We start from the raw sequence: 14,055 nt of genomic DNA, 5'->3' as shown, positions 1-14,055 counted from the left end.
ACAAAGAAAGATTAACATAGTAATCATTGAACACCTTATAAGACCAAACATAATACATCCTGAATTGAATTGAATTGTTAAAAGCAAGTTGAAAAGCGAAAACAAAAACAGTTAAAAAACAACAAAACAATTTCAAGGCCAAACTATCCGAAGTTTCGAAATCCGAAATTACATGACGGAAAAAAACGTACACACACATTATTTTTAATCAAAGTATTTTAACTAAAATATTTAGGTTTCCAATTTTCCAATTTACAAATTGTTATTTTAAGCAGTTTTCCATCAATGTCAAATAAAAAAAATATATTCGATATATGTATATGTCCAAAATTAAATAAAACGTAAAACAAAAAAGGTGAGATATCGGTGTTACGAAAATATTAGTGCAAGCATTTTCCCTTATACCCATTCCATGTGTTTTTTTATTTTACAACCAGGTGCTCCAGTGGGAAACTAAAAATCGATTGAATACAATTACGCAGTCACCTACTCGTATAAACTAAGCGTATTGTTCTGGTCCTGGTAAAAAAAAATAAGTAAATGAGTTGGCCATGGTGGTATTTTTTTAATCTGCCACTCCTCGCTACACGACACCGTGCTGCAACTTTGAACTTAACTACAATAGCCAACATATTAATTTTAATTAAAACCTAAGTACCAACTTTCTTTCATTCTTTCTTGAGAGAAAAAGATCATAAAACTAAAAGAACAAGATCAGTATACTCGTACATTAGTATACCTGCCAATCCAAAAAAGTATAGCTAATAAAAGAAAGTTTCTGGTAACAACACAGCATCCTGCGATGCTGTGCACAACATCAGGAGGAATGGGCCAACAGAAAAGTAAAAGAAAACCAAATTCTGTAACCCAGAAAAATATGCAATATAACTAAATTAATTGATTTTTGTTTACATAGTGTAGATGTTTTAGTCTCTTTGTTATATTTTTGTTTATAGTTGGGATAAAAGGTTTTAAATTTCTCTAAGCTAAATATCCAATTATAATCTTAGTATTGTCCTTTTTTAAATTAATTGATTAATATTTGAAATTTTTTTTCGAGACAAATGGGTTTGCGTAAGTTATTTTACTTATTTTCTTTTATATTGATACCGATGTGATGATTAATTTTCTGTAATTTTTTTGTCGACTTTTTAAATTAGTTTTGGAAACCGTGATTATGGTTCAGATTTTTTTAACCTTAAGGTGGTTGTGGCTCCAACGAAGGCGAGACAAAATGAGAACATAAAATTATGTTTTCATAATCGTCTGGGGTTACCAAAATAGTTAAGGTCTGGTAACCAGGTTGGTCACTTAGTCTTGCTCATAGAGTGAGAATGTATGACTTAAGGGTCTTGCACATGAGAGCGAACAACGAATGGACGCGGTAAGGAAATTAGGCACCCATATACTTTGCTGCCAATTTTGGAGTCAATGTAAGCTCTACTGCTTACTGGTAGTGTACAGGGTGCTTAAAAAAAATCGTTTAACAACTTAGTTTGACAGATGTCTAATTCCAGCCCTATACTTTTGAAACCGAATAGATAACCCGTTATATTAAAAAGTTGATTCATTTTTTTTTTAATAATAATAAGAAAGGTATATTGTTCCTTTTCTGCCTTTAGATGATGCCACATAATATTATATAGCAATAACATCGGAAACAAAATTTTATTTTATTTAAAAAAATGAAGAAATGAAACTATTAAACAAAAACACTACCCAATGATCAAGTGAAATTCAACATTCTAGAGTTTGAAAAATACTCAAACGATTTTAAAAAAATATGTGCTTACAAGAAGTTTAATCTCCCATTGATAAACTTCACTGCAGAAAATAAAAACAATCGTACAAATCATCACCAAATTAAAATGCGGGATTATAAAATAATAAAGCTTTTTTCAGATAGCGAATGTTTAGTGTTCCTATCGTGCAACGAATTTTCAAAATTTAAATATGTATGAATTTCGAAAGGTATACAAATAAAGCGTCTTAAATATTCGTTCAAATGGTAGACATGTGCATTCAAGAGGACACAAGCGTCCACAGGTTTTTCTCAAAACCCACCTCTGTCTATCAACTCCTACTCTCACCTCCCCGCGGTGAACATCGGGTGCCTAGTACCTCAACTGGAGATTGGGTTCCAACCCCAGTGGAAAGTTGTTGGGGGCAGCAAACGAGAGAGGGGGGAGAGGTGTTTCCACTAAGGCACCTCTCCTTATCCAGGCGGCAGCGGACGAATTCTCGAGATAGAATCAACGGTGGCGTCTACAGTTCCAGTAAGGTTGAACTACTTAGTGAACACCTTATAGGGCTTCTTCGACATATTCGGAGCCCAGGCCTATAAGGAGCGGTTCATCCGGCTTCCCTTCCTTGGAGTTAAGCCTAATATGCGCGCATGCCCCAACAGAGGAGAATGATGAAGACACCAAAGACATATTTTTGGAGCTCTTGGACAAGACATATGAGCAGTGCCCTGGCTATGACATTAAAATTGTCTTAGGAGATACTAATGCAAGCTAGGAAGAGAAGACATCTTTGGTAGGATAATCGGGAGATACAGCCTGCTAGACACTACCTCCGACAACGGATTCAGGCTGGTCGATTGCGCTGTGGGGCGAGACGTTCTGGTAGCTAGTACGCAGTTCACGTATCTTAATATCCACAAGGGGACATGGAAATCTCCTGATCAATCAACCATCAACTAGATTGACCACAATGCGATGGACGCACGACACTTCTCCAGTATCCAGGATATCCGAACATTCCGAGAGGCCAACATTGACTCGGACCACTACCTCGTTGTAGCCAAGGTACGGCTACGGATATCCCGATCCAAGCCAAAACAAGGAAGTACTGTGAGAAGATTCGACGTAAGACGGCTACAATCGCAAGAGACTGCCATGTCCTTTTCCGATCGAGTCTTTAATAACCTCTTAAGGAGTCCTATGCTTCCTGCATTAAGCATTGAAAACCAGTGGCAACATTGCCTTGCAGCCATCAGAGAGGCCGCCGCTGAAGTGCAAGGTTTCACACGGCCACCACAGCGAAACCCCTGGTTTGACGACGAATGCCGGCAAGCGCACGCAGTGAAACAAGAGGCATACAAAACGGCGCTGCACAAAAGGATTAGAGCTGCTCGCGAGCTCTACGAGCAGAAGAGGAGAGAGGAACACCGGCTTCTTAGACGGAAAAAAAGAGATCATGAGAAGCGCGCGATCGAGGAGATAGAGGGATGTCAAAACAGGAATGAGGTACTTAAATTTTACAAAAAGGTTAAAAAAACCTCCCAAGGGTGTCAACCACAAACCGAAGCCTGTAAAGACGATCAAGGGAACATCGTAGTAGAACCACAGTCGATGCTAAGAATATGGAAAGATCACTTCTCCAAATTATATAACTGCGATGACGAACGGAATTCCGCTGTAAGGGAGATAGAACCACTCAACCTCGGCGACGCAGATCAACAGTTCCGCCTACCCGACCTTGACGAAGTGAAGATAGCTATATCTAAACTTAAGTCAAACAAAGCTGCTGGAGCTGACGGCATCGCTGCCGAACTATTCAAAGCAGCAGGCTATGACTTGGTAGAGAGCATGCACAAACTCATCTGCAAAATATGGTCGGAAGAAAGCATACCCGATGAGTGGAATCTCAGCATAGTGTGCCCGATACATAAGAAAGGAGACCCTCTAAATTGCGCCAACTACAGAGGCATCAGTCTCCTTAACATTGCGTATAAGATCCTCTCTGCCGTGTTATGTGAACGTCTCAAGGCATTCGTCAACAACCTGATTGGTCCTTATCAGTGTGGCTTTAGACCAGGAAAGTCCACTATCGACCAAATATTCACACTACGGCAGATCTTGGAAAAAACCCAGGAGCTTCATATCGATACCCACCATCTCTTTATCGATTTTAAAGCCGCATATGACAACATCTATAGGTGTAATGTATTCATAAACGCACCATAGATTAAATTGTGTGTTATGATAAAGTGAACGCACCCAACCTTATGTAGTTAACAAATAGATGTCATTTATTAGTAAGTAAGAGAGAACAATGAATAAAGAATAGTATTATATCAGCAACCAAACAGCACACATCTCTTTGAATACACTTCAATTGGCGACGAGGATTAGTAACATTTTTTTTCGCGCAAAATAAAATTAAAGTAAAAGTCATAAGAATGCCAAACGGTGATACATCAAAAACCGAACAAAATATGACTATTTTTCAAGCGTCTCAAATGACGGAATTTTCGCCAGAAACAGACAGTTTTACTGAATGGAAAGAGCGCTTAGAAATCCATTTCACCGACATTGATGTGACATTGGAGTCATCGAAAAAAGCAACGCTGTTGAAAAGTATCGGTACACATGCGTATTCACTGTTACGAGCACTTTGTGACCCAAAAAGGCCAAGCGATAAAAAATATGACGAACTGTGCACGCTGTTGGAAGAGCATTTTATGCCACCGGTAATGATTTATCGGGAACGATTGAATTTTTACACCGCATCGAAAAATTCAGATGAATCAGTCAATTCATGGTACGCACGCGTTAAAACATTAGCACTGAAATGCAAATTTGCCAATTTGGACGAAGCTGTACGTGACCGATTTATCATGGGAATGGCCAACAACGAGAAATTGTTTGAGAAATTTTGCGAAGAGGACGAGAAGTTGACGATAGCCACGGCATTGAAGAAGGCGCTCATACACGAGGTGAAACTCAAGGGTAACTCAATGTCAACTGATGTAAACTTTGTCCGAGGCAACAACAGTAGCGGGACTCAACGCAACAGGCGATCTAACGGACATCACCAGAAAAGGGATGCATGCAAACATTGTGGCTGGAGGACCCACAAATCACAAACTTGCAAATTTAGAGACGCTACTTGTGATAAATGCGGAAAAAAGGGACATTTAAAGCCGATTTGCCGCTCAAAAGAGAAGAATTTATCGACAAATTTTGTTAATTTAAATCACACTATTTCTCATGTTCAAGAAACTAATCCTAATATTTCGACTTTCGTTAACACAGGTACTCAAGTTGGACCGACATGTGGTGATGGAACGGATTGGTATTCTATTTTTAATATTTCCGGGAGCCGTAAGTCAAATACTTTCGATTTAACTGTGTACATCAACGGTATCCAATTCGATGTGGAATGTGACACTGGGTCTCCGATTTCGTTGATGCCTTTAACTCAATACAGGAAGCATTTTGACACGCGTTGTTTAAAGCAAAACACAGAAAAATACGATGACTACGGTGGTCATGGAATAGAAATTATCGGTGAGTTTTTACCAAACATAAAATATCGAGATCAAACTGAGGAAGTAGAAATGGTAGTCACGAATGTTAATCGACCAATTTTATTAGGGAGAAAGGTTTTCAACTTTGAATTAAGACAAGTTAACGCGATTTCAAGTTCGAGCTCAACCGTTTCAAATCAGAAGAATTCAGTCAATCCTGTTCCAATTCAAAATTTTGCATCTAATTTAGATAATACAAATGTTTATAATACAATTGTTCAAAAATTAAAAACGACTTTTAGTGAAGTTTTTGAAGAAGGTTTAGGTAAATTTACCACCGCGAAAGTACATTTAGAGGTCATGCCGGGCACGAAACCAATTTTTTGGAAACCGCGTGCGTTGCCGTTCGCATGGAAACCAATTGTTGAACAAAAACTAAATGAATTTTGTGATTCTGGTATGATGGAACCAGTCGATAACGCTGATTGGGGAACACCGATTGTGCCAGTGATGAAACCAAATGGTGATTTACGCATCTGTGGTGATTTTAGCGTCACTCTTAATAAATTTTTGGTAGATTTCAAATATCCATTGCCCCGTATCGAGGAGATTTTCGCTTCGCTGCAGGGTGGACAGTTGTTCAGTAAATTGGATCTATCGAATGCGTACAATCAGTTAGAATTAGACCATGAATCCCAAAACCTTTGTACTCTTAGTACACATTTAGGCTTATTTAGAGTAAAGCGATTAGCTTTTGGCATAAAACCAGCGGGGGCTATCTTCCAAAAAACCATTGAAACATTGTTACGTGGTATACCTAACTGCATAAATTTTATGGACGATATTGTCGTCACTGGGCCAGACACTCATAGCCATAGCAGAACATTAACGATCGTCTTAGGTAAATTACAATCTGTTGGATTGAGACTGAACCCTAAGAAATGCATATTTTTTATGGAAGAAATTTCGTACTTAGGTTTTACCATTGACAAAAATGGCCTAAGGAAAAACGACACCAATATTAGAAGCGTGCTTCACGCACCAATACCTACAAATGTATCTGAAGTTAAGGCATTCATTGGAATGGTAAATTTTTACTCCAAATTTGTTCCAAATTTTGCACAAAAAATGGAACCTTTTTATAAGTTATTGAGAAAAGACACTAAATTTCATTGGAATGACGCCACGAATTCTGCATATGAATTGTTAAAAAAGGAGATAACCGGTGACCAAGTGTTAGTTCATTTTGACAGAGAAAAACCAGTTATTTTAACAACAGACGCTTGTGATACAGCAGTGGCTGGTATTTTATCACATGAGTTTGAAAATGGTGAGCTCAAACCAGTAGCATACGTTTCACGTTCATTATCTCCAGCAGAACGAAATTATAGTACAATCCAAAAAGAAGCCCTTGCCATCGTTTTTAGCGTAACTAAATTATATCAATATTTGATAGGCATTAATTTCATTTTGCAAACTGACCATAAACCATTAATTTCAATATTCGGAGAGCACAAAGGCATTCCTTTGATGGCGGCTGCAAGAATGCAACGGTGGGCATTCATTTTGTCTGGTTTTAACTTCAAGATACGTCATGTTAAGGGTTCATTGAATCACGCTGACACTTTATCACGCATACCACAGGTCAAATTTGAAAATGATTCCGCGAGCGAAAATAAATTTATCAATTTTATTGATGTTGAACAGGCAAATTATATTAACTTTATTAATTCGAATAATCAACTTCAATTAAGTTTCAAAAATATTCAAATTGAAACACGAAGAGATAAAGTTTTGTCCAAATTAATAGACGCTGTTCAAAGTGGTACAGTGTCGACCTTAACAGGTGAAGAATTTATTCCGTATAAAAATAAGGGTAATGAATTATCGGTCGAATCCAATTGTTTATTATGGGGTTACCGTAGCATTATCCCTAACAAATTAAGAAAACAAATTTTGTTGGATTTACATAAATCCCATTTAGGTATAGTCAAAACCAAGGCATTAGCCCGTTCATTCATTTGGTGGCCCAAAATCGATAGAGACATTGAAGATTTAATTAAATCATGTCACGCATGCAGATTACAACAGCCCAGTCCAGAAAAAAGTGCATTGATTCCATGGAACGCAGCGGATCATGCATGGTCAAGAATTCACATTGATTATGCAGGTCCAATTCACGGATATTATTTGCTAATAATTATTGATTCTTTTTCAAAATGGATTGAGGTGTTTAAAACAAAAACGATTACATCGGCATGCACTATCAAATTTCTGAGAGAAACGTTTTGTAGATACGGTTTACCCGATATAATTGTCAGTGACAACGGAAGGCAATTTACGTTAAATGAATTCGCGGAATTTATTAAAAATAATCATATCAAACATATTTTTACTGCACCTGGCCATCCGGCTACAAATGGCCAAGCAGAAAATTCCGTAAAAACAGTAAAAAAGTCACTCTTAGCCAACTTGGAAGACAAAAAACCAATCGATTTCGATTATTTTTTGAATATATTTCTATTCGATTACCGCATTAGTGTGCATTGCACCACGGGAGTTTCTCCATCACAAGTCATGTTAAACCGAACATTAAAATCACGTTTTACATTGTTGAAACCACCTTTGGTAAAGGAAAGCATTGTTGAAGCCCAAAAGAAAAATATATCGAATTTTCGAGGTAAAAGAGAAGTAGCATTTGAGATTGGTGATAAAGTATACATTCGTGACTATACCAATCCCAACAAGCCAAGCTGGACACCAGCGAAAATTAAAGAAAAATTTGGTCCTCGAAATTATGGTTGCGTAATTACTCAAAACGGGAGAGAAATAAAAAGGCATTTGAATCAAATTCGTGAAATAAGCACAAGTCAAGATGTTACACCTGAATTGAGTACAGCGGCCATCAAACAGGAGACTCAGCAAACACGAGAACATACGAATTTAAGGAGAAGTACTCCCGATACAATAGATGTTCACGCAGTGCCATCGAAAGGGGAAGAGGTAGTTAAACCAGTCAACGATGCACTTGATTCGAACGAAGACGATTTAAACGAAAAAGTTATTGAAAAAACTCGCAACGTTCCATCATCAAGTCGACCAATTCGAGAGACTGCAAGCATTGCAAAAGCGAGCATTGCTGATCAATATCGAAGTAATTTAGTCTAAAATTTGTATGGCATAATTTAGTTAATTTGAAACTATGTATATAAAAAACTTTAGTAGGGAGTTGTAATGTATTCATAAACGCACCATAGATTAAATTGTGTGTTATGATAAAGTGAACGCACCCAACCTTATGTAGTTAACAAATAGATGTCATTTATTAGTAAGTAAGAGAGAACAATGAATAAAGAATAGTATTATATCAGCAACCAAACAGCACACATCTCTTTGAATACACTTCAATAGGAAAGAGCTCTACCGAGCAATGTCTAGTTTTGGCATCCCTGTCAAACTTATCCGATTGTGCAGAATGACGATGGAGAATGCACGCTGCTCTATCAAGGTCGGAAAAGATCTTACCGATTCATTTGATGTCAAAAAAGGTTTTAGACAAGGTGATGCACTATCATGCGACTTCTTCAACATCGTTCTGGAAAGAATGGTGCAAAACTCAACCGTCAACGCTAGAGGCACAATCTTCCAAAGGTCCATCCAATTACTCGGTTACGCAGATGATATTGACATAATTGGAAGATAAAAGCGTGATTTCGAAGAAGATGGGTTTAGTGGTCAATGAGGGCAAGACCAAGTATATGCTGTCATCAAAAAAGAACACTGAACGACGACGTCTTGGACAAAACGTCACCATGGACAGCTATAACTTTCAGGTAGTTAAGGACGTTGTCTACCTAGGCACCGCTATTAATGCAGACAACGACACCAGCGCTGAAATCAAACGAAGAATAACTCTTGCAAATCGCTGCTTCTTTGGACTTAAAAGGCAATTGAGAAGTAAAGTCCTCTCTCGAGCATGTAAAATCACCATCTATAAGACACTCATCATCCCGGTTCTCATTTATGGCGCTGAGGCCTGGACCTTGTCAAAGAAAGATGAGAGCGTCTTAGGATGATTCGAGAGAAAAATTATTCTGGTGATTTTTGGTCCCGTACGCATAGATGGAGAATGGAGGAGAAGATATAACGACGAACTGTACGGGCTGTACAACGACACTGACCTAGTTAGCAGAATTAAAGTAGAACGGCTTAGATGGCTAGGTCATGTAGAGCGGATGGACATCAACGCTCCAGCCCGGAAGTTCTTCGAATCCAATCCCGAGGGACCGAGCTAGGTAGGGACCGAGCTGGCTGGAGACGCTTGTTGGTTGAGGCCCAGGTCCTCCCCGGACTGTAGCGCCACCTTAAGTAAGTAAGTAAGTAAGTATATTCGTTAAAACAAAATCGACCACATAAAACTGGCACGTAAGTTTTTTTCTTAAAATTAAACGTAGACATTTAAAAAACAAAGAAAATTTTACTATAAATAAAATAATAATAATAATAATAAAATATCCAGCGGTTCAAAATCTCTAATCTGTTGGTACTACGCTAGGATACCCTATGTCGTGTCTCGGGTATTGACCGTTTAGATATATTGTTTGTTTAAATAAAATTATAAAGTTTGGCTCATAACTTTGAACATTCTCATCTAATTTTCACAAAACATGCCTTCCAAACAATAAAAAATGTATTTCAAAAATGACCATGACAAGTTTACAAACGACTTGTAGAAAGAATTAATAGTTTGACGAGGTATTAAATAATACATATGGAAACATTTGTTTATACATTTTTCCTTTTTTCTAATATTTCAAAAATAAATTATAATATTTTTCAAAGACAAGAGAAAAAAACAGTGTTTATACACAAATTTTTAAGTATTTCATATGAAATTATTTATTATAAGATATGTACGTATATCTTATGTACGGGCTATCTATCTATTAAGCTATCTCTTAATATTCCGCAAGTGCCCACTTACAAATCTATGCACTTTTATATACATAATATTAAGGAATCTCTTGTTGGATTCAGCTGATAAACCGCTTTACATTTAAATACTTAGGCCTTCTGGAATCAGTTAAACTTGATTTAAATTATGTGCAGTCTCTTCACTCCAATGTTTTTCCACCTCCACATTGTAGGTACTAAAGGCTCCAACTGTTTATGATTGCAATTAAAACTTTAAAAAGTTAAACACCTTAAGGAGAATACTTTAAGGTCATTAACCTTTGGATAGCGTCATAAAATCATATACAAATTATTGCAAGAAAAATTGTACCCACTCTCTTTAAACGTCATCGTAATCAACGTTGTCGTTGGTTCTAGGATTTAAATTTATTACGCTCACCTTCATTAACGTTGAAATCTATTTCGCTTACGTCTATTTTTTTTTTCTTTGGTATCGTTCAGCTTCCATGTCTGCAGCTGAACTTTTTGCAATTCGTTGGTATCTGAAAATGCATTTGACAAAAAAACCACATCAGTCATCTGGACAAAGACGACTTTAATTAAACGAAGCGAATGCTACTTTGTTCTTGGAGCCCTGATGTTCTTTTCGAATCCCCCGCACTTTTCCTTAAGTGCAACGACACTTAATTGCACAACGAAAAGCCAACAATTCGTAAAATGTCCTTTTGGCCGCCAACTACCACTGGTATTAGTTCTGGTCTTGCATATACTCCTGAGTTTTGGGAGTCATCTAGTTGCTGTTCCAGCTTTTAAGCAGGATTAAAAACGAAACAACTACCCATAGCCATTGGGTAGGTAGATAGTGAGTACAGCTGTATGAGGCATGTGAGCAATTTGCACCATCCAGTGTTTAAGAACATTTTTTTTTCACTTGCAAGCTAAGGAAAATTGCACAGTGCAGCCTGTTTTAGGAGTTGGTTGTGGATTTTTGATCGCCCAGACCAAAACTTAATTGCACTTAGTGAGTGAAGTGTATTGCTATGAGGGTGTTTTTTTGCGAGTTTTTGTGTGTATCCTTGAAATGGCAGATGAATGTAAAGTAGTAACATTTGTGAGGATTCATTCATCAGATTGTGAGGTAAAAAATTGAAAGATTATCCAGATTACTTAATAGGTACCCATGCATTTTCAAACAGTGCTGACAAAGTTTCTTTGATTTTAAAAAAATGTCAGTTGATTTTTTTTTTAATTTAAGAAAGCAGAAACATACGCCCACTTATGCATCTCTCTAAAAAAGATGACTTAATCATATACGGTCTTTGATCCATCGAGAAATATCAAAATTTCCAAAACACCAGTTCGGTCCCAAAACCAATATCATAACTTTTGGTAGAAAAAATTTTTGTTTGGAAAAATTGGCTCATAACTTCCCGAAACTCTTATACGAATTTTACAATAGAGGCAATGAAGTCCAAAACAGAATGCCACTTATTTAATTAACGAAGATAATTTCCTTCAATTGTTAAGACAATGACTAATGCTTTTTCACAGCTATTTTTACATGAAACATTCAAAAGTCATATCAGATACATTAAAAAACATTAAACATAACCATCAAAATATAATACATTAACGAACAAACCTATCTATTGCAGAGAAGCATCTAAATTTTCTGTATCAACGCACCGTCAACGTTTAGAGCGTCACTGCTTTAGACGTTGACTATCGCACCATTAGAAAAAATAATATTTATTTAAGCCAACGTAATTTTTTTTTATATTAGGGTGTGAAAGAAATGTCAACATTGTTACAATTTTATTGTGGTACCTAATTATTGTGTAGTTTTTAATTGTAGGTCCACAAATGACGTCATTTTTACGTCAAAGAGTCAACTTCAGACTTTTTTCTTTAATATTTTGCAGTGCGAAACAAATGTGTTAAATTTAAAAAAAAATTGAAAATTTATGCATATGTTCCTATTTGCAAACATATTTTCCTATACATATCCTTTTGGAAGCAGATAGGTCCAGGGTTTAAATAGGTACATGAATAAGTACGATATTATCTGTTTAGGTTGGTAGGTTGTTGCGTAGATAAAGGCAGTTTCTAGGGAATAATTTTGTTAAAATAATGTATTAAACCAAAACAGTAACTACATTAATTTAAGAACCTACAATCCTCCTCACCTCATAATTTTTTTTTTCAAAAAACGGACAAATGGCTAGAGATAGTGTAATTGAGTTACTATAAACTATATTTCCACTAATCACAGATAGTGAATTAGCTTTTTGCATTCTAAGGAAAAAGGGCATTATACAACAAAATCATTTTTTAATAAAAAAAATTAAATTATAGTCTTGTCTTAACTTGGTTTAATGGAAAAAATGATTCAAAATTAGTACTTTCTCCAAAATTGGAGCAACATTTTCAATTATTTCAATTTTTCATTATTTTAAACTACTGATTTTCTAGAGCTTTTCAAAGTTCACTTTAACTAAAATGACACTTTTATTCATAAATATGTAAATTGAAATTAATTTTTTTCATTTACACGGTTATTTAAAATGGTTTTGTATGTTTTTCTCTTGTAATTAATTATTTAAGTTTAATCACGTTACAAAAAATGCTAATAAAGTTTTAGGAAATTTAATTTAGGAATTAAGATCAACAAACTTACACATTAACAACGATTTATTTGCATGGTGCTAACATCACAGCTACTAAAACGAGTTTTAAAATAAGTGACTATTAAAGCTGTTATTTGAATATGAATGTATTTTTAATATATATTAAAACGAAAGAAGCTGGAATGCGACCCTCACTGATAACTTCCCATTCCGTTAAATTTTTCTAAAAAATGTAAACATTAAAAAATATATTTTGCATATGATTAAATGCTTTGATTTCAAAATCTATTTTTTAATATTGTTTTTTACATTTTAGTAAAAAACAATTTTTAAATATTTTAGTACTATTTGGAACTATTTTTTATAGATTTTAATTTTTAAAATTTATAAAAACAGACTGTTGGATTTTTATAAAAATTAGCTGAATGTCGAAAATAATATTTTCTGTGAGATAAAATTAGTTTGAAGCCAATGTTTTTAATTTTTGAAAAGATATTTTAGTTGACAGTAAATTGTTACCAAGTTATAGTATTTTATTTTTAGGTTTTTATTTTTTGTACAAAAACTGTCAATTCGATTTTTCTTATAATTTTACCAGATGTTAAAAACGTTATTTTTCATTGCATACAATTATTTTTTAGATATTTTTGTTCGTAAAATATTCGGGGGGACAAATATTTTTTTTTTCAATTTTTTTTATTTACAAAAAACGCTTTTTTTCCCAAAAGTATACTAGTTTGGTATCACGTTACAATATTTAATATAAAATTTATCTCAAGTCGCTAGCGTCAGTGGTTAACATTTTTTTAATTGCTATGGTAAAAAAAACCACCCACTCAAAATGATTCGAAAAGAATAGGTAAAACCTTAATTTTTCTGATAATTGTCAACCACAAAAAGGTTATTTTCTAATTTTTGTTTGTATTATTGTGTGTTTTTTAAATTTGTTTTCATTCCCAATCAACCAATCAAAAAACCACATTACACAGAATATAAATAATAAATTATAACAGAAATATCTTTTCACTGCCTCCCTTACTTTCGCTGAGTTTGTATACATTCTTTGACGCTTGCTATAAGCTAACTACTTTCTGAAAATTCTGAAGTGTAAAAATGAGTCTGCTGAATATTTTCCTTGATGTACGGTAAGAAATCTAAAGCTTGAAATAAAAATAAAAAAAAATGCTCTTATTAAATTTTGTTAGGGAATCTAGTTTTTGGTCAAAAACAAATAAGAGTAAGAAATTCTAAAAGAAA

The 14,055-nt window shown here is 35.2% G+C and overlaps 1 protein-coding gene across 1 annotated transcript; it reads left to right on the top strand.

Moving 5' to 3' along the window:
* The first annotated feature begins 4,186 nt into the window (after window positions 1–4,186).
* On the top strand, window positions 4,187–8,425 carry LOC129946880 (uncharacterized protein K02A2.6-like). The gene is made up of 3 exons (XM_056057250.1): window positions 4,187–6,901; window positions 6,965–7,133; window positions 7,242–8,425. Exons 1-3 carry the CDS (start codon window positions 4,187–4,189, stop codon window positions 8,423–8,425), a joined length of 4,068 nt encoding a protein of 1,355 aa, XP_055913225.1.
* Window positions 8,426–14,055: the final 5,630 nt, after the last annotated feature.

The sequence above is a fragment of the Eupeodes corollae genome, chromosome 1 (assembly GCF_945859685.1).
Source record: "Eupeodes corollae chromosome 1, idEupCoro1.1, whole genome shotgun sequence".
Lineage (NCBI taxonomy): Eukaryota > Metazoa > Arthropoda > Insecta > Diptera > Syrphidae > Eupeodes > Eupeodes corollae.
This window is presented reverse-complemented; position numbering and strand designations above follow the sequence as displayed.